General features: G+C 38.5%; 1 protein-coding gene across 1 annotated transcript in view; it reads right to left on the bottom strand.

The window, feature by feature from the left end:
• Positions 1-738: 738 nt before the first annotated feature.
• The window catches only part of NDNF (neuron derived neurotrophic factor), a 41,585-nt gene continuing 17,050 nt past the window's right edge, over positions 739-25,273 (bottom strand). The window contains exons 2-4 of the mRNA XM_056116773.1: positions 8,812-9,000; positions 5,466-5,590; positions 739-2,770 (exon numbers count right to left, since the gene is read on the bottom strand). Of these exons, the coding sequence (XP_055972748.1) occupies positions 1,377-2,770; positions 5,466-5,590; positions 8,812-8,999 (1,707 nt within the window). The 5' untranslated portion in view covers position 9,000 and the 3' untranslated portion in view covers positions 739-1,376. The remainder of the gene's footprint in view (positions 2,771-5,465; positions 5,591-8,811; positions 9,001-25,273) is intronic.

The following is a 25,273-nucleotide window of genomic DNA, read 5'->3' as shown; positions in this document are numbered from 1 at the left end:
ATGTCATATGTTCAAAACTATCACAGCCCTATTTTCTAGATGGGAAATGAAGACAAAGGGAGCTAGTAGACTTTTCTAAAGCGAATCCACTAAAGTGACAGTAAATTATTTTTCTGAATCCTGGTTCAATATTCTCATACCATAGCATGTATTGAACCTGTAGAAAATGAAGCCATAAAAACTGCCCGTTGGTTGAAGTTTTTGATAGATGATTTGTTATTATTGGCCTAAATTTTATCTTATAGCTAAATTATTTTTTATAATTCATGAAAAACCATAGTAGTAAGTAGCAGAAAACTTTATGTTGCAAAAACAGCAGCATCTGAAGTGTTTTCATAACTAAAGCCTTATTTGGTTGTTGCTATGTTGCTTCAGATAGATATGAAAATAATGATTTTACTAATATTCAAGCAGATCAGAAATATTTTGAAACAAATGTATATTTAAAAAATAGGAGTAAGGTACATTAATTGGTAAGTACTATTTGTAGAACATCTATCATGCAACAATTCTTGGTTTGTCCTATTCTAAATCCATGTGAGTTTGCTCACATGCACAGAAGTGCTAGCTCCTCTTCAATGTCAAAATACAAATTGTAATAACCACCTCTAATACCACAGTCACTTTAGAGTTATAGCATGCCTTTTTAAGAAAAGGGTCAATGCTGATGCCAAGTTACATAAGGTGCAGTTTGGAGGATAGAAGAGAAATTGAATAAACCAAGGGAACTGTTAGGTAAATGAACAGTATATAATCTAGTATCTTTAATTTTATGTACATGAATATAATGTATGCCAACTTTGTACATGAGATACATACAGTATTTAAACATTTTACTCAACAGATAAGAATTTACAATAGCAATATAACAGACTAGAGGACAGTCCACTTAATATACTTAAGATTAGATTTTTGCTTTAACAGGAACAAAATTTAATAGTTTACAATCATAGAAACACTGACAATTAAAACATGACTTTATAAAATAATTTATATATATCCTAGCCTCTATAGAGAAGAATGATTTGCATTTGAGGGTGTGTGCAATGAGTGGCATATTTTTAATTTTTAAGTAAATAAAATAATTTAGAAGCAGTTCATGCAGTGGTCAAAGCAAGGGATGGCAGTTCCTTCAAGATGTGTTCTAGCTTTAACATTGAGGGGCATTAGACACACACTAGGTACCACTAGGGCACACGAGAACAAGTCTCCTCCAACAATGACATATAAACATCAATATTCACAAGCTGATACCCTTCTTTCCATGGGCCAAGTACAGGTCACAACTTCTCTCAGCTGTGGGAGTAGTCAGTTTGTCCTCAAAGTGATTTCATGTCTATTCTGGAGTTCTACGTCATACCTCTCAACACAGGTAATTAACAGAACTTTCGGGTTTTCACAACCTTACTCTGATACTTCACAGAGTGACCCCCATGTCCTATGACATACACATCCAGTAGGTAAGATTTTCCAGGCTGAAGACCTTTAATTGTTTCTGTGGTCACTGCTTTTTGCAGGTTTTGACTGTGGAAATATTTACAGAGGACCTTTTCTGATTTCTTTCTCGTATCTGGTCCTAGGCATTGGTTTTGTTCTCTTTTCTTTTGATCTTCATTGTAATTGTCATCCACTTCCTTTTTGTAGATGCAAAATTTGTTCCTTTCCTGAGTGCCCAGCCAGGCTATGGTGGCCGAGGAACAGGTGCGGAGCTTGTCAAAAGCCTTGATTCTTGTGTCTTCGGGGAGTGCGGGAAAGGACTGCTTACTAGGCCTTGTGGTTGCTAGAATTTTCAACATGGAAGCGCCTTTCCTGTTTCCTTTCAGTCGAATGAGATATTTTGCTTTTGGTTTTCCTCTGAGCTGAAACTGCCGAATGCCTTCCACATTCTGAGACAGAAGCAGTTTCCCGTCTCTTCTCACCTGGATTTGGACAGCGTCCAGACAAGAGTGAATAAAGAAGGTAACTTTTTGATGAGAAGATACTGGAGCAAACCGGAGAAACTTGGCTCCTTTCCTTTTCACAAAGACATCCGTAACCTTTCCATCCTTGAGCTCAACGGTCTTCTGTTTTGCCTCTTCCTTGGTCCTGGCAAAGGTGCCCACATAAGCGGTACTCATGTTGGTGTTGCTGTTGGCCACGAAGACATCAAAGTAATACTGTGTGTCAGGCTTCAGATCCGAGACGGTGAAGAGGTTCTTGTTTCCTATGCAGATTTTCTGAATATCCACCTTGGGCCTAGAATAGATGTGCCGTCCCAACTTGGGAGGAGGCTTGGAGAGGAAGCTACGCTCTTTCCCCAGGTTATCAGAAGGAAATCCAAAGTGGGCAAAGTCAAAGGGACTAAAATCCAGACCAGGTTTGGGTGCCAGCATAAATGCATCGTCTGCACTCAGTTTTGCTTCCACTGCACAGAGACTTTTGAAATTATGCTCTTTGTTGATGACCACACAGTATTGGATGGGCTGTTTCAGCAAAGAGGCTGTGGGGCTTGGTTTCCAGGCCAAAGTGATGGTTGTGCGTCCCAGAGAGGTCACGTCTACTCTTGGGTCATAAGGTAATTCGGGGTACGGCTGATCAGACTCTGGTGTTGTGGTGGCGTAAACTTTGAAATGTGTGTCTTTTTCTGTTGAAAGAAGCTCTAACTGATATAAACCAGATGGAGAACTGGAAGATATGAAATATTCCACATCGTTGCCTTTGTAGGAGAATAGTTCTGTCCCTTCCTCATTAAGGATCTGCTGTTTTTGCTGTTCCAGAGGTTCTGGATCTCCTGGAAGACACAGAAATACAGATGACAAATCAAGACCTGTGCTGTCCTTGCCAATCTTAAACTATGCTTTTGAGACTTTCTTTTCCATTATAAAAATAATTCAGAATCTCAGAAGAAAATTGGAAAACAGAGAAAGGGAATCATGTTTTTAAGAAACATTCCTCTATGAGCCACTTTGGTTTATTTCCTTCCAGTCTTACCTTTCACATATTTGCATGCAATGAATATTGGTTTTCAGCCTTTTCCTACATATCTTTTCCTATATATCTTTTTTCTACATATCTTTCAGCCTTTTCCTATATATCTTTTATTTTTCCTATATATCTTTCACTCAAGCATGTGTGTTCTGACAAAATATCCACTTATATTTTTAAAAAGTTTTATTCATTTAGGGGAGGGCTTCCCCAACTCTGCAGGTATAACAGTTCTGTAATTCTGGGTCTACCAGAGCTACACTTGGTGATGCTCAGGAGACCACTGGGTATCAAAAATTGAATTAACCTTGGAGACTCAACTTGGGGTTCTGTATACAGGGTATGTATTCTAGCCTTTCACACTGCCTCCCTGGTCCAAAATTTCATTTTCAAATACTGTTTTTTATCACTAATATTATGTTATCAAAGTAATTCTGTAGGTCAATTTTTACCATTCTAAAAAGACTCTTATGTTTAGTAAGGTTTCTCAAAATTTATATGGTTTCTTCAGCATAGATTCCAATAAATGAAACTTTAAGTTCTTTAATCTTTATTGCCAATCTGTTTGCCAAAAAATACTATATAATCTATATTGTGTGAAACATTACACTAATTTCAATTTTGTTGTCAGAATGGGATAATCTAGTTAAAATATAGAATAGAAAGCATGAGACAAGACCAATACAATAAAGGTCTTTGGTGTATAGCCCAAATGCTTTGAAACAATATGGGGAAGCACTGAAATCAAACTAATGTTCCCTATATTTGTTACTGTTAGTACTGGATATTGCACAGGTAATGATGTGTAGACAAGTTTTCAAAACCTGATGCAAGATTTTTAAGTCAAAGAGGGAATGAGCCATTTCCAGCTTTTAAGTGTTAGGTAGAAAATGAGATATACAGAATTTATATGTTCCCAAACCATGAAACTGACAATCATCACAGTTACTCATTTTCTCCAGGTCCTCTCATCCTTCTACAAATGACCAGTATGTCCCATAGTGACAAGGTCTCCTCATCACTGCCAATTCTGAAGGGACCAGCTTCAATGCTTCACCATTCAGCTATGATGCGTTGGCCCTGAAAGGGAGCAGCATCACTCTAGGGTCTCACATGGGTGCTTCTAATTTATCTCTTTGGATTTTGTTATTTTCTTTCCTTCTTCTGCACATGTGAAAATTTGGAGGGCCACACTCAGCACTGCTCAGCTTGGTGCTCCTGGGCTACTCCCTGGTGGTGATAAGGAGACTGTTTTTGCTATCAAACCCAGGCCTTCTGCATGCAAAACATGTACTCCAGCACGTCAAGCTATCTCACTTGCCCTGCGTATTCTTTTTTAAATGGGCAATTTTTATTGAAGTGACATTGGTTTACAGTATTATATAGATTTCAGGTGTACATGACTATATAATTCGTCAAATTAGCATCTGTAGGTAGTACACTAAACTTGTCACTGAAAATATAAATCCATCCCTGACTATATGTTTCTTTTTTCATATGGATTTACTCATCCCTTTCCCCTTCCCCTTTGTGAACCACTGATTCTATTTCTGATAGTCTGAAAGGTTTTGTTTTATTTAATTCATTTACTTTGTTTCTTTATGTATTGCATGTGTGGAAATACAGTATTTGTCTTTTATCCATTGACTTATTTCACTAAACATAATTTCATTTAGGTATGTCCATGTTGTTGGAAATAACAGGATTCCCAATTTATTTTTTTGTAGCTACCCATGCCGTAATCAATATGCTAAACAGTGTAACAACAAGTCTCATGATGGAGACGTTACTGGGCCCCGCTCGAGCAAATCGATGAACGATGGGAGGACAGTGCTACAGTGCTACAGTAGTTGAATAGAATTCTATTGTGTAGATGTCATTCACTCATTTCCCCATGGGCACTTAGGTTGTTTGTACTCTTGGCTATTATGAGTATTGTCACCATGGTCATGAGTACACACGCTTTTTTTCCCCCTTAGTTACATCTTCCTTAAATGCTTAACCAATCCTCCTGCTGATATATATTTTTTAGTTTAGGATTTTCAGAGGTACTAAATGGTCAGTTTGCTTCTCTGCGTTTTCACCCTTTATTCCCAAGGAATATAAAGTTCTTAACCTTGCCTGCATAAATTAAGAACTTTTCAGTCCCAATGTCTACACTACACCCCACTAAATAAGGGACATTGGCAAACAGGATCCAGGCCTTAGATCTATTTGAAGCTCTCAGAAGTGTTTCCAAAGTTCATGCAAAACTACACACCTCAGCCAGAGGGATTCATTCATACTGTTCCTGCTCCTATTCTTTCAGTTCCTTCTTCTGACCTTTTAGTTTAATCAAGTTTAAAGTTATCTTAAGCCATGCCTCATTTCCCTCCTCTCCATCCCAAACCTGTAGCTTTATCTATGCTACCTGTTCTGTGTTTTTTCCACTAACAAGAGGCTATTTCATTAGCTTTTGGGCTCTGTATTGAAAGTGCTGGGGAAGACCTACAGCACCTTACCTGAGCCTTCGCCACTGCCCTCCTCTGGCAGTTCCTGCAAGGTCAGTGTCCACTCCAAAGGCGCATCACAGGGTGTCACAGTGACTGACAGCGGAGTGTTGTCCTCTTCAACCACAAAGAAGTACCTGTGCGAAAGAGGACCAGTTCAGACAGAGATCATGCATTAGAACACTTAAAATCAAGACCCAGAAAAAATGGACTTGGTTGACTTTTTTGTTCACTGAACAGAGCAAAAGAGCAGACCATTAGGCATAAAACCTGGCTGGTTATTCCATCAAATACTTTCAGCATTAATTGTAGAAGTTCTGCAACCAGATTTACCATGAGCAAAGTGTGAAATAATGAAATGATGCTGAACCAAACATAATTTAAGAATCAACAACTACCTGTTCCAGCGTGTTGTTTGACATAGTTCCTCCCCTGGAAAGTAAGTTACAAGCCAGAAGAATTTCCCAGTATGGGGGCCCAGAGGTACTGTGCTCTCCATAAATTTAGTGTTAAACTTGTAAGTTATCCTAAGGGCATTGTGACATAGTCACCAACTATTTCTAAAGATCATTTTCACAGCAACAGAATTCTAAAGTGTTGGTCTTGGAAAAAGTAATACTTTATTTGCTTTTAAAAAAAACAAGCAAACAAACAAACAACAACAACAACAACAAAAAAACCCAGCTTTCCCATTCCATAAATTTGGGAGGTTAGGCCATACCTTGGTAGTGCTCAGGGGCTATTCCTAGCTCTGTGCTCAGGAGTGACCTCTGCTGGTCTTGGGAGACCATAAGCAGTTTGGACCTGGGTCAGTGAAGGCAAGGCTCTTGTCTTCCAAAATTGGGGGTGAGGTTGGGTGGTAGCAGAGGGGGAGGAGGGGGGAGGAAGATTTTTTCCCTTTTTTCAAACTTTATCTAAACACTGTGGTTTGCATAGATGTTTATAATAAATTTGTTTGAGGCATTCGATGTTCCGACACCAATCCCACCACCAGAATGATTTTCCCTCCACTGTTGTTCCCAGTTTCCCACCTGCCTCCCAAGCCTGCCCCTTTATCAGGCACAAAATAATTTATTTTATATTGCTTGCTACAATAAAAAATAGATAATACTTTAGTAGCACTGTAGCACTGTCCTCCCGTTATTCATTGATTTGCTCGAGCGGGCACCAGTAACGTCTCACAACAAATTGTGAGACTTGTTACTGTTTTTGGCATATCAAATACATCACAGAGAGCTTGCCAGGCTTTAAGTGTGGGCGAGATACTCTCGGTAGTTTGCTGGGCCCTCTGAGAGTAAAGGAAAAAAATGTTTTTAAATTGTTACATCTCACTACTGGGTCAAGAAAGCCTGTTTGTTACTATTAGTTTAGCCTTATGCATTACTGTTTCTGTTTTTGTCTGCTCAGCTTAGTTGGTATCTATGCTACTTTCCTATCAGTGTTTCCTACTTTCCTATGCTCCAACTTACTCCAAATTTTTTGAATAGAAGTTACTATCATTGCAATGATATTTTTAATTGTATTTTTAATTGTAAATATATGTCCATGGTGGAAAGACAAACTTCTTTATCATTTTTTCTGACATTAATATTTTCAGATGAATAGCCTAGTGGTTTGTATGCGTATGTGGGGGGGGGTGGTCGTGCCATACTGGGAATTAAACTCAGGGCTTTACATACGCAAAGGCACATGCTCACCACTTGAGCCATATAACCCAGTCTCCTCAAAGTATTTTGTAAGGGCCTGGAGAGACAGTACATCTAGTAAGGTCCCTGCTTTGCACATGGCCCACCTGGATATGAACTCTGGCACCCCAAATAGCTCCCCAAGCCCCACTGGTGCTCAGGAATGTTCAATGAGCACAGAGCCAGAAGTAAGCCCTGAGTGCTGCCAGGTGTGGGCTCAACCTTCCCACCCCAATTTTTTAAAGGGGAATGAAAATATTGCCTAATAGAGCAGTATCATACAGTCTTAGTGGACAAAACTCAGATGACTTAATTATCTTTCAAAGTTTATAATCTTGTTAATGAGCAAATGATGGTTTCAGTTCTATCAGGCCTGGAGTAGTTCAAAGGTTCCATGGAAAAGAAGAAGGAAATTTTACCTCCTGTAAATTATATGTCCTGATATGTTTCTCTAGTTTCTCAATATTAACTAGACTCAGTTAGTACTGCTTATATATGGTAACTCCCAAGTTTAAATGATCAGTATGAAATTCTAGATAAAGTTTTTTCCCATCTTTACTGAGATAAGATGGAAATTTTCTAATTTAAGATATTTACTCAAAAAAAAAAGAAGAAGAAATTCGAATGGCAAAAAGGCACATTAGAAAAAAAAAGATATTTATTCCAAAATCTTGATTCATCTTGATTCTCTCCCCTACATAGGTTTCTTCCTAAGTCTATCCTCTCTCAGCAAATGGCAGTTCCAATCTCCCAGGACAAACATTTTAGAGTTATGTTTCCTTTTCCCTTTTAACTCCATACACACTGATCCAGCAGACATTTTTTACTCCAACTTTGAAATCACATTAAGAATCCATCATCTGGCCCCATTTTCCCTGTCTACACCTGATTCAAGCCACCATGACTTCTACAGGGCGGTTCTCGCATACACAGCAGAGCATAATTTGCTCAAAACCCTCCAAGAACTCAGAGTAAAAGTCATATTCCATACAGTGATTTGACTCCCCAGTTAATCTCTACACAATTTTCTTGATGCACTCTATCCTCCTTTGCTCAGCTCCCTCTTGTCTTTGAAACAAATGTCAAGTGCTAGATTCAGGACATTATGGCTTATAAATTCCTGTGTATCTTTTAATTTTTCCATCTTCACTGATGAAGATTTGAAGTCCAAAATATGTGGTGCAGGTATAGAGCAAGGCTCAGCTACATGCAAATTAAGCACACTAACTCCTATACTATATCTCTGGACCCAACCCTTAATTCTGATTTGATTCTCTTATACATTCCCAGAGTGTCCTAGACTTTTCATGTTGGGTCTTCATTTCAATTTGTGAAGGTATAATTGTAATAGTTTTTGATTAATGCCTTTTTACCCTACATGAACCACTTGGACATTTTCTATATAACTGTATTATTAGCACAGAATTTGTATGACAGATACTTAAACATTTTTAAGTGAAAGAATTATTAATTCAATTAAAAGAGCCCCTAAAAATCTAATATCATTGTTACTGTTCTAGCTTAACAGTACTTAAACCTATCTGTTTCTATTCTTACAGAATACAAACTGGAAGTTTACTGCAACTTATCTAAACTGAGTCTAAAAGATTAATTTCTTGTTAGGGGCATATTTTGTGAGTTTACTCATAATGAAAGCAGTGTAGAGGAAATACCTTTTTGGTGTATCTCGAAAGAGATAGCTGTTAATTTCAGCTCCATCTGGAATTACGGATGAATCATGGAAAAATGTTTTGTCCCGGATTTGCATCTGAAAAAGCTCCTCATCTCGTGTGGGTAACTTCTGGGTCCTTGAGCTGAGTGGTAAGAGCAGCCATAGCAGACACCAGTGGAGGGCCACCATCCTGGAATGATTAATTGCTTAGGTTAGTTCTGAAGGCAGACACTTGGATAAGCTGCAAACTTTCTAAAGGGTAACATTGTTCTTGAATACAACTTAGAATTCTCTTTTCTTTAAACTCTTTTCATGGGATTGAGAATGACTTCACTGCAACTTCAGATGTTATAGAGATCTTGAAACAAAAGAACTCTTGGTACATTATCTCCCCTGGGTCTCCAGAGAGAAAGAATTTCAATTTCCTTATTTCAGAATCTTGTATGGTCATTGTAGATATATACAAACCAAAAAATATGTGATAGTTAAAAATTACCACTGCACACTTTTTTCTGCTTAAAAATTCAACTAAAGATTACATATAAATATTGTTTTTATTTTCAAAATTATATTTTCATAAATCATAATTTTTTAAAAAAATTACAAACTTTACTCCCTCAGAGGTTAAGCAACTAGTCCAAAACATAAATTGTTTTATTTTACTGATGTCTAATTGCAAGAGAGGAGTTACTAATATTTCTTTCACCTTCAACCCATTTCACCCAAAACATTTTCATAGGTCCCCGTAGATAAGTAAATAAAATAAGTATACAAACTAAACACTTACTGATAATGAACTATAAATAAATTTATTTTAAAACAATTTTTAAAAAATTCATGCCCCCAAAACTCAGTGATGTGACCCTGTATGGGGTCCTGACTCACAGTTTAAGAAGTTAGGCTGCATAGATCATAGGTCCTGGACCACATATCCAAGAACTAGTGCTATTCCACAGGTTGAAAGGTTGAAAACCACTGGTCTACCAATTTGGCTTTAACTACTGGTCCAAGGATCAGTATGCAGTACAGATGACAGCTGATAGTGTCAAAAGATTGAAGAATGCTGCTATCGATTACCTGACTCCTCTTCAGTACTTATAAAAAATTCTACCATATTAAGCAGCATTGGGATTCCTGTTTTCAGATCAAGTGAGACCACTGAGAAGCTGGACCATTTGTCACTGCCTTCCATCCAACAGTACTGTCCAGTAGGATGATGTGGTCTAGGACATACCTGTTCCCCACTGGAAACCTTTGGATGGCAAGTTGTCTTCCTGACAAGGTCTAGAGAGAGATATGTTTCCTCTAAGCATGGGGTATATAATTTTTCCTCCAAGAAAGAACTATGTAGTATTGTTTCCCATTGTCTCATTGACAACATACTTCAGGGAATTCAAGCATGAGAGAATGTAGTGTACTTGAGTACATTAAATAGCAAGCTAATCAATTGCAAATATTTGCCTTAATTCGAAATGAGATGAAGCCAGTTCTATTTCCAAAGACTCATGACTATAGCTATGAGGTCACCTCTACTTGAAACATCGTATGACTTCAATTTTTTCTTTGAGTGACATCAAAATTATATTCATACAAATAAACACACTTTTGAAAGGAACAAGCTTTTCTTTCTTATGAAAGAGAGAAGTGGTTTCTTTACAGTGACCTTGCTCAAGAAGTTTATTTAATTTATTTTTTCAAAAGTTTTTTTTGGGGGGAGATAAGGGGCATGTATTCTGTAGTTTTTCTTACAATGCATCTACAGTGATTGTGAGTATTTGCAAAACAGTTAAATTCACTAACTTAACTAATCCATTACTGCAGATTAGGAAATATTTTTATTAAGAATAAATCTCCTTTCAGTTTCTGGCACCACATATAGTCAATCCCCTGAACCTCTGATCCTAAACACAGAGCCAGGAGTATATCCTAAGCACAGCTGGGCATACCTCTCCCCACCAAATAACACAACATGAAGAGGCCTCTTTTTATAGAAACAGAAGGAAAGTTACAAATCCAGGTAGATCTGACTGCAGAATGCAAAGTTTTAACCTCAAATATATCTCCAATAGAAGCCATAGTTATTTAACACAAGAAGTTTTATTGTTCAGTTGGTTTTGCTATTTTTTTTTAATTTTTAAAAATAATTAATTTTTTTTATTAGTGAAACACCATGAGGTACAGTTATAGACTTACAAATTTTTGTGCTTGGGTTTCAGTTAAACACTGATCAAATACCCATCCCTCCACCAGCGCCCATCCTCCACCACCACGGGTCCCAGCATCCCTCCCACCCCCCATTCGCCCCCCATCCCACCCTGCCTCTGTGGCAGATGAAACATCATGAGATACAATTAAAGACTTACACACTTTTGTGATTATGTTTCAGTCACACAATGGCCAAGTACCCACCCCTCCACCAGTGCCCATTCTCTACCACCAATGTTCCCAGTATCCCTCCTGCTACCCCCATCCCATCCTCCACTGCCTCTCTGTAGGCACATTCCCTTTGCTTTTTTGAGAAGTACACCACACCCTCTACTGCTCAGGGCAGACTTCTAGTGCTGTGGCTCCAGGACCATGTAGTGGGGTTTGAAGAGGCCCTCCTGCATACAAAACATATGTTCAGTCATTTTAACCATCTTCTGGGCTCTCAAAAGAGGTTTTTATTTCCCATCCTTACTTCTTAATTGGATTGCCATTGAAGAAAAAAAAACTTTAAATAAGATCTGAGAAACAAGTGTTTAATTTTTGTTCCTTACTAGACATGTTATTACAGATCACTCCAGACCTTAAATTTCTTTTTGGTTTGTTTATTTTGGGGGTGACACCCAGCAGTACTATGGATTTACTCCTGGCTCTGGGCTTGAGGATCTCTCCTGAGCTTGGAGGATCATAGAGGGTCCAAGGGATCCAAAGTACAAAGTAAGTGTCATAGCTACTGTACTATCACTCTGGTCCCCATTTTCTTGGCTATTTTTATTTTGGCGGAGGGTGAGGGAATGTGGGAGGGGGGTGGAGTTTAGGGCCAAACCCAGAAATGTTCAGGGCTTACTCCTGGCTTAATGCTCAGGGATCACTCCTGGTGGGTTTGAGAGACCAAACCCAGGTTGGCTGCATACAAGGCAAGCACCCTGCCCAGTATAACCACTCATCACTCTGGCCCTAGACCTCACCTTTCTTGAAGAATTGGATGGATAATTGGGGTTCTTCGTGGTGAAAAATAAGTATTGGTAAAGGGAAATGTGTTTGATATTTGCATGACCAAGACTTAAACCTGAAAGCTTTGTAACTTTTCCCACAGTGATTCCATAAATAAATTAAAAAAAAACTTTATGAATTTATGAATGATGACTCTGAGATGTGGGCAGGTTAAAACATATAGTAAAATGACAAGATGTGACAAATACAAGTCCTTTAAAATATGGTAAAAATGTCTGTCATGCATTCTCACACCAGCTACTTAGTCACTGAAAATTTTGTAAAGTAAACCATTCCAGATGATAAAATTATGCAGAATTAGTGTTGGGGGAGTATTTTCCTTGGATCTCTATATCTTTTTTTTTTTTTTGCAAATCTAGGAAGCAAAGCCTTGATTGTCTTTCTTGTAGGCAATTATTTCCAGGATGTTTGGGTAGTAAATAGCCTTTGAAAGATAAAGCCTCTTGAGCAGAAAGCAAACATGATTACTCCCCATTTGAAAATGTTTAAGGACTGGAGAGATAGTACTGCAGTTAAGGTGCTTGCATTTTTGTATGGGGCTGACTCCAGCACTATGTAATGTGCACTTGAGCACTACCAGGAAAGATCCCTGAACACAAAGTTAGAAGTCCTGAGCACAGCCAGAAAAAAATATTAAAAAAGAAAACTGTACTGCACTGTCCACCCGTTGTTCATCAATTTGCTCGAGAGGGCCCAGTAACATCTCCATCATTGTGAGACTTGTTACTATGTTTGGCATATCGAATATGTCATGGGTAGCTTGCCAGGCTCTGCTGTGTGGGCGAGATACTCTAGGTAGCTTGCCGGGCTCTCTGAGAGGGGCAGAGGAATCAAACTCGGGCCAGCATGGCCAGCCCCATTCAAGGCAAATGCCCTACTTCTGTGCTATCGCTCCAGCTCTCTTCGGCACTATATATACAAGAAAAGAAAAGAAAAGGCATGGATTTGAAGCTCAGGGACCCTTCATTGTAAGAAAAAAAAAAACCCAAAACTATAGGAGGGATTATTGTGCTGGTTCTGTCTTCCTTTAGAAATTGTGGATTAGGGAGCCAGTGGACAAATATAATGTTGTGGATGCTGCTATTGATCTGATTAATAAATTCTGCTATTTCTGGACAGAAGTCACAAGTGAGTTAGCATTCATAAAACTAAAACAGCACTGCCAAGAATCTGCAAGTAGAATAAAATCTCAAACTCTTCACAGCTCTTGACACTAAGCTTTTCCTCACTAAAATGTTCTACCTGACTGAACATAAATTGCCTCTGATGGGGAAAAGACTCAGCTTTATCTTCTGCTTTTATAATTTAAAACGTACAAACAAAAACCCTTATTGCCCTACTTAAATTTTTTTTAAATTTTTATTAGTGAAACACCTTGAGGTACAGCTGTAGACTTACAAATTTTTGTGCTTGGGTTCAATCATACAATGATCAAGTATCCATCCCTCCACCAGTGCCCATTTTCCACCACCACTGATCCCAGTACCCCTTCCACGCCCATCCCTACTTAAAATTTTAAGTCATGTTTTTTTGTCTGTTTCAGAAACTTTATAACCATTTTAACTATCAAGTCAATTATAGGCAAAACAGATCCTTTTCCCAAAAAAGTGATTAAAAATCATTAAAGCTCCAAAATACAGAATTCTGTAGGTTCAGTTTCTAAAATATAACTTAATAACATGCAATTATTATTGGGGTTATGTAGGATAACATTACTTTGTCCTTTCTCCCTTGCCACAAGCTTAGGTTTATCGGGTCACACTCATCAAAGTGCTCCCGAGTCACTCCCGCTCTTTTGTTTATCTGTAACCACTTCTCTATGCTCTCTTCTCCAAACAGTTAATCAGCTTATTCCCCTAATCAGTTTATGTTAATTTGTAAGGTCAGATCTTTCTAGGGCACTGAACTTGTATTGTAAGTTAATATTGCCTTTCTCCTCTCCGTATGTCTTCTGAATAGTTTACTTTAAAGCAATGTCCTTTTGTATAGACACACGAAGACAATATTATGCTTTTGTAACTTGGGATTTAATTGGCTTCAAATATTATCCATTCCAGGGCATCTGCTTTCTCAACTTAAGCCTCAGTTGCCTCACTTCCTAGCGCTCCCAAAAGCAGGGTTCTGACGAGGGACTGGATGGAACCAGGGCAAGCGGTAAGCTATGTGTTACCCTGGCATCGAGATAGGCCTGGCCAAAGTGCCACAATTCTTAACTGTAAGTTAAGAGCTTGATCATGGACAAATGCTGTCATGATCCAAAAGTAACGACGAGACTAGGACCCTGCTAGGGATAGGAAAGACTAATCTGGCCTGAGCACTGTAGTCTGAGATCAGGATGACCCCAGGAGAGCAATTCTATTAAGCTTAATGCATCTCTTACTGTGTCCACACAAAATGATTAATATTATGAATGCTTATATGTCTGTTGTACAAGGTGAGGAGAAACACACCCATGGGATTCCACCCTTGGGTGGGTCATCCTGCTGAAAGAGAATCTGTCCTAGAAGTAGCATCCTCTGAGGGAAAGAACTTTAACCATATTGATTGTGACCACACCTATATGTAAGCCCAGCCCTCATGGTTTTGTGATTTAACAAAACCAGTCTACTGTAAGAGTGAGCTGGGGGATCAGAGATCCAGAGCCTGAGCCAGAGGGAGAAAGGGGTTCCATATCAGGGGCTGGGAGAGAAAGAGAGACAGACAGGAGTGAACGGGGATGAGGATGGAATAAACAGCATCTGATCAATCAACCAGCGTGGCCCTTGCTTACTCTGCCGTCTGTCCTATGGCCCAGGCAACCCTGGCTGGGCCAGTGGCCCTGGGGCTCCCCCGAATCTGGGCGGCCAGGGGGAGAGCCATCAGGCCTCTCCCCGGCCGCCCCTCGAGATTTTATACAGGTTAAAACTTAGTTATTTGTAAAGTTAATCACTTTTCCCATTTCACTGGGTTACGGGCAGTTTTTATTTCATCAAAACATACTTAACAAAAGCCTCAAGTTCTGTGCCTAATTTTAACAAAATGTTTTCATCATTTATTCACTGATTTAAAATTTTACTTATTGTTTAAAGGGTACTTTAGGATATCATGTTATTTCTCCCCATCAGTAATATATTATCTCTCAGACATTCAGCTTAAGAATTAGTCATTCAAAATAAAAACTTGAAAATGCATTCCTTTTAAGAAAATTCCTCGGGTAAGCCAATCCAGAATCAGAGTTTTCTTCTAAGATTACAAAAGTGCCCTCTAATGGCATAACTTATCCTCTCATTTCTTTTTCTTACATTTACCTATCTAGAGCTTATTAAGTTGTCATATTTAAATTAAATAGCTTTTCTTAGAATTTCTCAGCATTATCTTTTTCATCTTAGACAACTGGTGGATAATCTGAAAATGTGTCTATTCAGCAAGAAATTATAGATATCTTTCTACAATCAAGGCTCTAATCCAAACAGAAGTAGGATGTTGCTAGGAAGAAACCAAATATTTTTATTTTGTTAGGCAAATCAATCAACTTGGTTGCACAATTTTATGCAAACCCAGAGATACTAGACAGTGTCATCCTGTGACTGAGAAGACTGACTTTGTTTAGTGAAAGTTGTGATGAATCCAGATTTTCAATGCTAATCGAAAGCTGATATTGCTCATGTTGTTGGAGGCTTTCGTCAGATTTGGAACACACCTTCAGATCCTACCAAACCAAAGTGTGAAGAGACAACTGATCAAGCAACTTGATGCCTCAATGTTTAGAAAAGGAATCATAGTGATGTGAAATAGTTTTATTCTTTGGAATGTCAATATGTCCTTGATTAAAAGAATTTTTTAAAAATTTTTATTAGTGAAACACCATAAGGTACAGTTGTAGACTTACAAATTTTTGTGCTTGGGTTTCAGTTATACAATGATCGAGTACCCATCCCACCACCAGTGCCCATTCTCCACCATCACTGATCCCAGTATCCTTCCCACTCCCCATTCCCCCATCCCCTGTGCCTCTGTGGCAGGGCATTCCTTTTGTTCTCTCTCTCTCTTTTTGGGTGCTGTGGTTTGCAAAAGTGGCAATCATGTTTGGTCTATAGTCTACTTTCAGCATGCATCTCTCATCCTAGGAGGATCCTCCCAACACCCTTTATTTGGTGATTCCTTCTCTATCTGAGCTGCCTTTTCCCCTAGCATGTGTGGCTGGCCTCCGAACCATGGAGTGAACTTCCTGGTACTTATCTTGGCTATTCTTGGGTGTTAGTGTCCTATTTGTTACTTTATGTTCCCCGGATGAATGCGATCTTTCTATGTCTATCCCTTTCTTTCTGACTCATTTCGCTTAGCATGATACTTTCCATGTAGTACCACTTGCATGTAAATTTCATGACTTCATCTTTTCGAACAGCTACATAGTACTCTATTGTGTAGTAGTACCAAAGTTTCTTTAACCAGTAATCTTTTCTCGGGCACTTAGGTTTTTTTCCAGATTCTGGCTATTGTAAATAGTGCTGCAATGAACAAACAAGTTCAGATGCCACTTCGACTATACTTTTTTGCGTCTCTGGGATATATTCCCAGGAGTGGTATTGCTAGGTCAAATGGAAGCTCAATTTCTAATTTTTTGAGAATCGTCCATACTGTTTTCCAAAAAGGAGAAATTACTTTTGAAATGATAGTCATGGGGCTGGAGAGATAGCACGGGTAGGGTGGGTAGGGGTAGGGCGTTTGCCTTGCACACGGCTGATCCGGATTTGATTCCCAGCATCCCATATGGTCTCCTGAGCACCGCCAGGAGTAACTCCTGAGTGCAGAGCCAGGAGTAACCCCTGTGCATTGCCAGGTGCAACCCAAAAAGCAAAAAAAAAAAAAAAAGAAATGATAGTCCTAAAAGGCAGAGAGTCTTTGGTACTGCAAATTAAATATGATACATTTTTATCACACACATACACAGAAAGAGAGGGAGAGAGATGAGAGAGAGTGAGCGAGAGAAAGACATGGGGGGGATTTAAAGTCAAACTATTTAGAAAAATGTTATGAGTTCAATAAATTGGTGTAAGAGTCTAGGTGAATATGCAGTGGCTCGAAAGCACTATATATATGTGTGTGTGTTTGTGTGTGTGTGTGTATATATATATATAAAAATATATATATATATAGAGAGAGAGAGCACTGTATCACTGTCATCCTGTTGTTCATCGATTTACTCTAGCGGATGCCAGTAATGTCTCCATTTGTCCCAGCCCTGAGATTTTAGCAGCCTCTCTTTACTCATCTTTCTCGTTGTTGCCATATTGGAGGCTCTTTCAGGGTCAGGGGAATGAAACCCATTATTGCTACTCTTTTTGACCTACTGAATACGTCATGGGTAGCTTGCCAGGATCTGCCAAGAGTATCTTGCCCGGTTCTCCAAGAGAGGTGGAGGAATCGAACCTGGGTTGGCCGGGTCTGCCTCGTGCAAGGCAAATGCCCTACCGCTGTGCTATAGAAACTATTTTAGTATTTTAAAAATAAAGAATATTTTAAAATCATTTCATTATTTAAAATGTTAATTAAACGTATTCACAAAACTGAAGTGAGTTTTTATTCTAACTAGGAAAATATTTCAAATCACCAAAATCTTGTCTTTAATATTTATAGACTGCTATTTAATTATCGTAGTTCACTGAGGTAAGGAATTTGCAGATTGGCAATAAAAAGATCCTTCAGGTTTAAATGTAACTGTCAAAAGCTCTCAAAATAGAAGGTGTCAAATGAAGTAAAGGCATTGTCACCTTTCTCAGTATTCAGTTGTCAAAACAGTGGCTAACAGCACTCCCTACCTGTAAGTAATATGATCAAAGCAAAAATCTTTTGTCTCTCTGCCACCCACCACCAAAGCATGGCAAGTTCCTTCCAGAAACATGTAGACACATTTGTTTAAACCTCATTAAGAGGTTTCAGAGATATCACAGGGCTTAAGGGATTAAGGGGTTAAGGTCTTACATGTGGAAAACTCCATGGGGAAAAACTGTCATCAAGCTCTTACTGATAATGCATATGATAAAACAATAAAATCATATTTATTGTATGGATTAAATGTCACACATACTGTATACAATTTAAAATACCCACAGTGTAGTATCATTAAGATTCACTTAAAAAGTATCCAAAGCATAAATCATGTGTAGACCACAGACATGAATAAATTTACAATGACCAAAAAGAAGTATGGGCATTCGGAATTTACTTGCAGCAAATGCATCTGGAATAAATGAAATCTAATGTTTAATTACAGGGAGTGGAAAGTATATGATTATAATTTAGTGAGGATAATTTCAAGGAATGGTAGGCCACAGAGATTTCTGTTATTTTCTTTTCCTTTTTAAGTGCAAATATTTAGTCTTTTAACTTCTATTTTTAAACTCAAGGGCATTTATTTTTGCTTGAATCATCCACGCCACATCTGATAATGAATTTGAAGTTTTTGATGTAGCTGCAAAGAAAACGCAGCTTTGGTCAGGGAAAAGGCCCCTGTGTCTGCTGAGACCTGCTTGCAAGCCTAGGAGAATCAGTCTGGGCACATTAATAATAGAACGAATACTTAGCTTAAGTAAACAGATTCCTGAAGGCAGAGATTTGACAATTAAAAAAATCCCAGAAGCTGTTCATTTTGTTTACTTTTGCGAACAATGACAATGTTTACTGGTGCTCGTTGGTCCTTTAATGAAAACAGAATTATCGTCTCCTGTAGTTGAGCATTTCATGAAAACAGCACTTTGAGGTTTCGTAGGCTTTCATATTTCAAAACAGTGACGTCAACTAGGTGAGCAAAGAGTTTCTGATTTACCCTAAGGAGCAGAGTCTGGTACACTAGAGCTCATATTCCACAGAAACTACAAAATATACAAGTTTCTATAGTGTCTGCCTCTTACTAAGACTACAGTCCAACAAAACAGAGCCAGGGTTAAGTACAGAATATATGGACCAAGTTCTAAACCTGGCTGTTATTACACAACAGTGGAATGATGCGCAAGGGTTTTCAAATTCATTATATCAGATACTCTATGGGTTAGACACCATCACATGCATTTCAGTTGCTATGATTCCAACCTCCTATATCACTTCTCTAAGGGACTGCCAACTTTCATTCTAAAAGGAAATTAAATTAGCATGTAAAAGCAACGTAAAATTAAAACATGCCAAGAATTGGAATAAAGTTTCCATTTGGTCATCGCCTCCTCTCTGATTCTCAGGGTGTGTAGTTCATGGTGGGGCTAAGGCTAGAGCACTCTCATTTTAAAGATAGCCAAGCCTACAGAATAAAACAGCTTGAAAGCAGATTCAATTTTAAAGTAAGTAACTCTGTATTCCTATCATCAACATGCCAATAAATAGATTAATGGATGATGAAAAGGTCAAAATGATGAACGACAGATAGTAGTCACGGACCTAGGAACCAGACTCATTTTACTAAAGAACAGATCCTCTTAAATTCATCTGATAGGTGATCAGAAGTTATGCTGGAAATTTAAATACCATTTATAAGACGAGGCTAGAGAGATAGTAAAAGATAATTCAAAGTTATACTGGAACAAAATACCAAATGTCTTCTTCATGTGAAAAGTTTCTCAGTATTTTCAACTGAGATAGCTGGAATAAATTCCACCATCTTAAGGGAAGCTAATAACTCCTGAAATAATGAAAACCCCTAAGGAAGAAATAATATGCTTGGTTGCTTTCCTTGCATTAGTTTGGCAACCAAGCCTTATTTCCTGTTGATCTGAACAAAATGAAAATGACTTCCTGAGCAATGTTCCCCAAAGCAGTGAGCCAACTGCACACCCATCCGATAGTGACATTTGGCTATGATGAAACAGAGCAGAATTCCAGGAGCATTTAGCAACTGCACACATCAGCCTTGAAGGTGTATAGTGTGAGATAATACACACCAGAAGAAAGGGGTTGCTCAGATAATAAATGCTGAATAGGATTACACTGAAAACATAATAGACTCAGAGGAAACAGAATAGGGGAGACAAAATAACCAGAAGAGGGGAGATAGAGTTTGGAAGATCTTTCAGGGAGCTGAGATACTGCAGTCAAACTGTATCAGGAACAGCCCAAATAAAGGTGGGGGTGTGGCTCAAACTGTATAGGATATGCCTTGCAGCGTGAGGCCCCTGGGTTCCACCCTCAGCATCACACATACAGGAAGAGTCAAATAACTGTTAACTGAGCAACTTTAATGTACCTAACACTCAGCTATGTGCCAATAATCCAAATTATCCTTTCTCCTAGAGGTATTCACAGTCTCTTAAGAAATAAGGGAGAAGCCAGGGAGATAGCTCAAATGACAGAGTGCATGCATAGCACGTCCACGGTTCCAAGTTTCATCTTAAGCACAGCAAGGCTCCTCACCTCCAGCACAAAAGCAAATTCTATTTTTACAAAGAATTAGAAACACTTAAAAAAAGCAAAAAGGTAATTGTGATTGCTTACTAGCTTCTTTCTTGATGAATTTCTAATGGATGCATAATGTAACTTGGGCTCTTCTCTAGTTCCAAGATAAGAAAGAACTAACTAAGGACAGAAGTAGTGAAAAACCAATACTTTCATGAGTACGTATCTAACACATATACATGTCAGTACATGTCCTGTACTGAATAGTCACCATGGTTGATTGGTCTAGGGAGCTTGTCACTGCTGCATTTAACACCATAGAATATTGGTGTGAATTTCTAATAGCATGTAAATCTAGTCCAAATCCCCTTGGAAATATGAGAGACAAGTTACTGTAGACTTACTGGGAGTTACATCTATAGTATATCTATGGGGGATTAATATTTTAGTTATTTTTGCCAGGAATATAACTGTTCACTATTATAGTCCACTATTTCTAAGGATGCAAGAATCAAAATCAAGAGAATAAGAATTTGTTGAAAACTGACTCTACACTCCAAACTAAACTGGGTAATATGAAGGTTAGAAAGAATTATCTGAAGGATTTATTTATAATTTGCTTATATAAAGACACAATTTTAGGCAGTAACTCCAACAATGTCAGTATATTTACTCATATGCTATTTTTTTAAATTTATTTATAATGAGTTTTTGCAACATTGCAAGCCTGCCTCTAGGAACTCTGAGAACTTCATAAAACCATGTTTTATTGGGGTGATGGACATACACAGGTATATCAGAGAACTATGGGCTGGTATTCCCTGCCATGAAGAGAATTATAATAGGTCTTGTGAATAGAGTGTGCTCATGGTCAGACTGAATATTCAGAGGTTTCTTGGGAAAAACAACATTGATTATAAGATATGAGCCTAAGGAAGCCAATAAAGTACATGGCCAGGAAAGAACATTTGGGGCAGAAAAGCAATTGGAACAAAGCCACAAAGGTTGAAAGAGCTTGGAGTGCTGATAAAAGGAAGGAATGGATGTGGAACTGAGTAGGCAAAGAGGCAAGAGGAAGACAAAGGGCAGACCACATAGAATTCTGCAAACAATATTAAGTAGTTTGGAATCACTTCTGAGCATAACAGAAAGCTCTTTAAAAAGGCCAGGTAAATGATCTTATCCATGTCTGTGAATTTCTTAAAAGGAATGTCTATGACACAGAAAATGGATTTTAGAAAAGAGATCATTGCAAAGACAAAAAACAACCTCATCTTCAAAAAAAAAAAAGCAGAGTATCTGAAACTATTGTGGTTATTTGTGGTAGAACTGCTGTTGTCTTCAACTTAGTAGATGAGACAGAGTAATGTGTTTTTTATATCTAGATAAGGTCACCAGATGAGCTGGAGATAGAAGTGAGGGTAATAGAAGACTCAAAGCTAAAATCTTGATATAATCTTGAATATCTTACAATGAAAAGACAGCTTCAAAGAAGTGGGTGGGGAGAAGTAAGTAATGAAGAGACAGAAGAAAACAGAGAGAAATGAATTAGTCAACTATTTGACATATTCCCAAGTAATACATGAGCTGTGGGTCATCTTAAACAAAATTTTTTAAATATCACTTATATTAAATAAGGCATTTAAAAAGACAAAAAAAGAGAAGCTGATATCTTTTCATAATGAGAAATACAAAGGAGCCCAGCCACAGTGGGAAAGAAAAAGATTGTGGGTTGAAAAAATTTTAAAAATTTACTGATTTCAACTGCCTTGATGGGAAATGGGATGTGCAGTGGGTGGATGGGAAAGTAGGTAAGATAGGCTTGAGAAATGCAAACATATACATCCACACCACCACACACTCAACACTAGACATCTAGACATCTACATACCAAACACATACACACACACAAATACATACCCCCAATTGCTTCTTTGAACTTTTTATTTCAAATGAAGGGTTTCAGAAAATTTGAGGTTGACCAATTTGTCCAAAGTACCCAGAGTTTGGAAGAAGAACCAGTATAATAGTTCTGGAGAGAATTTTTAATGATAAATGAGCTGGAAGTTAAGGCAGACAGATATGGAAGTTATGAAGGAAATATGACAAGAAAACATTGGAAGTTGGCAATTAAGCACCCAGACCTCTTCACAAGCTGTGTCCACATGGATAGGCTAAATTAAATTTATAAACTTTTTTTTTACCACATCTGCCAACTGCCACGTACCTGATGGTATAAGGTACTTTTCTGAAGAGCAGAACTGTCAACAAAGAAATCTTCAAGGTAAGGAGAGAAAATGAAGAAGGGAATAAGAAGTTGAGTTAGTTCAAAGAAGAAAATACTAGAAGAGGACCAAGTACAATCACAGAGATAGATAGGCGGGAAACAGTGAAAGCTGACAGGTAGAGTTGTTCAGCTAGATATCACCCTGTGAAACATAACATTCAAAAAGAGAAGAATCACCAATCTCTTCAGATACTTTTTTGGGTGGGAGGCCTCCCAAGTGGTTCTAAGAAGGCTGAAGCTGGTGGTTCAATGCACAGGTTTAAGGATGTGGCATTATTCTAGCAGTGCTGGGGGTCACTGGGGCCACTTAATGTTGCTAAGGGGCCTCTAGGGCTACACTTGGTGGTATTCAGAAAGCTCTGGAGTGCTGGGAATAAAACCCTGATCTTGCACATAACCCATCTACTATCTTCCCAGCCCCTCTTCAGACATTCTGCAATAAATTTTTGAGCAGTGGACCAAAGAGAATAATCACTGCCATTTTGGAAGTCAGATCTTTACTTATTTTGTTAGTATGAGTAAGTACAAAACTAAAAGATTAAAAGAAAAATCAGTAGCAGGAACAAAAGATTCTAAAAAGGGTCAATCTCCTCCATCTACAACCATCTTGAGTATTTAGACATTTTCAGCTACCTCAGGGAATATGTATTCCTTCTCAAAGGGTCTTGAAAGATTCAAAAGGCTTTTTTAGTTCTACTGACCATAGGTACTTCAATAACTCAAGTTCAAAGATTTTCCTGTTCAGATGACAAACCTGGTTTGAAAAATTCCTTGGTAATTCTGCCAGCTATGTCTGCAGAACACATGGGCTTCATGTACCATAAAGTTTTGATCAAAGAAATCTTTTATAACCCAGCTTCCAGTGATGTAATATGAAGTGAGACCCATCAACAAGGCTGTGACAACAAAAACTTTTTAAAAAGAGCCAGCCTGATGGAACTACAGAGTTCACTAGCTGATTCCCCACATATTTACAGGACACTCACTCTGAGTCAGTAACTGGCCGGTTTAGTGGGAAAATAGCCATGAACAAGATGTGTGACCTCCTTCTGTGAGCAGAACTCATGCGACAGTGGGTGTGAGAGGCAGTGAAGGGCTCTAGGAGATAGCTAAGTGACTTAAAACATTTTCCCAGCAAGCACAAGGTTGTAGTTCAAATCCTGGTGCTGCCCGCAAACCAGAAAGCACCAAGGACAAGTGTGAAATTTTTGTTGGGAGTAAAAGAGAGAAGAAGAGAAGCAGGAGAGGCAGAGAAGGAAAGGGAGTAGGAAGGAGGAGAAAGAGGAGAGGAAGTGAATCAGAGAAAGGGAGAAAGAGGGAAGGAGAGAGGGGAGCAAGAATAAGTTGACAAGTATCCAGAAGGAACCATAGCTCTAAGGTGAAAAAGAAATAAGCTGATCTCAAGCAAAGGGCATTTCAGAGGGGAAACGGGGAGAAAGAGACTTCTAGACTTGTGGTCCGGAGACTTTCAAGCTGAGTCATCAACTGACTCTGAGAATGTAAGAAGGGACACAGTGGCACACCACGAGACCACAAGTCTCACTGAGGTCCTGCAATCACTTCAGCTACAGGGTGTTGAAGGCAGGTTGACAAGATGGATGTGGAGCTGAGACAGCTTGAAGTTCCATTATCAGATAGCGGATTAGGTGTAGGGAGTCCAGCAAGTCCACAAGGGTTAGGATATCATCCCAAGGACAGTAACTGGAATTCAGAAATATAAAAGACAGTGTCATCAATGGAAAAGAGCAGTTTGAAACAGAGGAGGAGTCTAGCAGAGGACAGCCAGCCACTTCCTAGGAAGGAAGGAAGGAAGGAAGGAAGGAAGGAAGGAAGGAAGGAAGGAAGGAAGGAAGAAGTCAGTCTCCCTGGGAGACCCTCAATAGGACTGAGAAGTGTGGACTTCACTTAGATGGTGTGTTATCTAAGCTTCCTGTACACTGTCACTGAGTCAGCCAGTGTTTGTTAAGTGCCTTATTTGGGACCTCTTTTAGACCTGACACTGGTAAGATAGGACGAGAATTTTCTGGAGAAATCAACAGATTCTTTTTTGTTTTGTTTTTGTTTTAGGGACACATAAGACTCAGGGGACCATCAGTGGTGGCTCAGATCAAACCTGGGTAAGCCACGTGCAAGGCAAGCGTTTCACCTACTGAATGATCTCTCCAACTCTATGGTACTTTTGATTTCACTTGAATTAGAGATATTTTGGGATTTCTCTTGTCTATCAAAAAAAAAAAAAGCCTTTCAAGCAGCTTCCATAACCCAAGCTTTCTCAAGCAAAAGTTCCTTAGGCAAAAATGGCATTTTGTTCATCTTGATCAATGGCATTTCATTCCTTAGGCAAAAATGGTATTTTATTCATCTCAGCTTATACTTTTCTGAGTTCTTGCATAAAGTAGCACTGAAAAAACAGTTGGTTAACTGTATCACTTTCAAGAAGTTATAGCAGGAAACAAGATAATTTGAAATTTCATCATTGTTATTTCCCATCCGAAAAATCACTTCTGGTCTGCACAAGTTAGAAGTAGGGGCTGTCAAAACCTCAATTCAGATTCTTAGTTCCAGATCCATTTTTCCTATGAGTCCTGAAATGACTAAA

The sequence above is a fragment of the Sorex fumeus genome, unplaced genomic scaffold (assembly GCF_029834395.1).
Source record: "Sorex fumeus unplaced genomic scaffold, SorFum_2.1 ptg000033l, whole genome shotgun sequence".
Classification (NCBI taxonomy): Eukaryota; Metazoa; Chordata; class Mammalia; order Eulipotyphla; family Soricidae; genus Sorex; species Sorex fumeus.
Note: the sequence above shows the minus strand (reverse complement) of the source record. Positions and strands in the feature narration are given on the sequence as shown.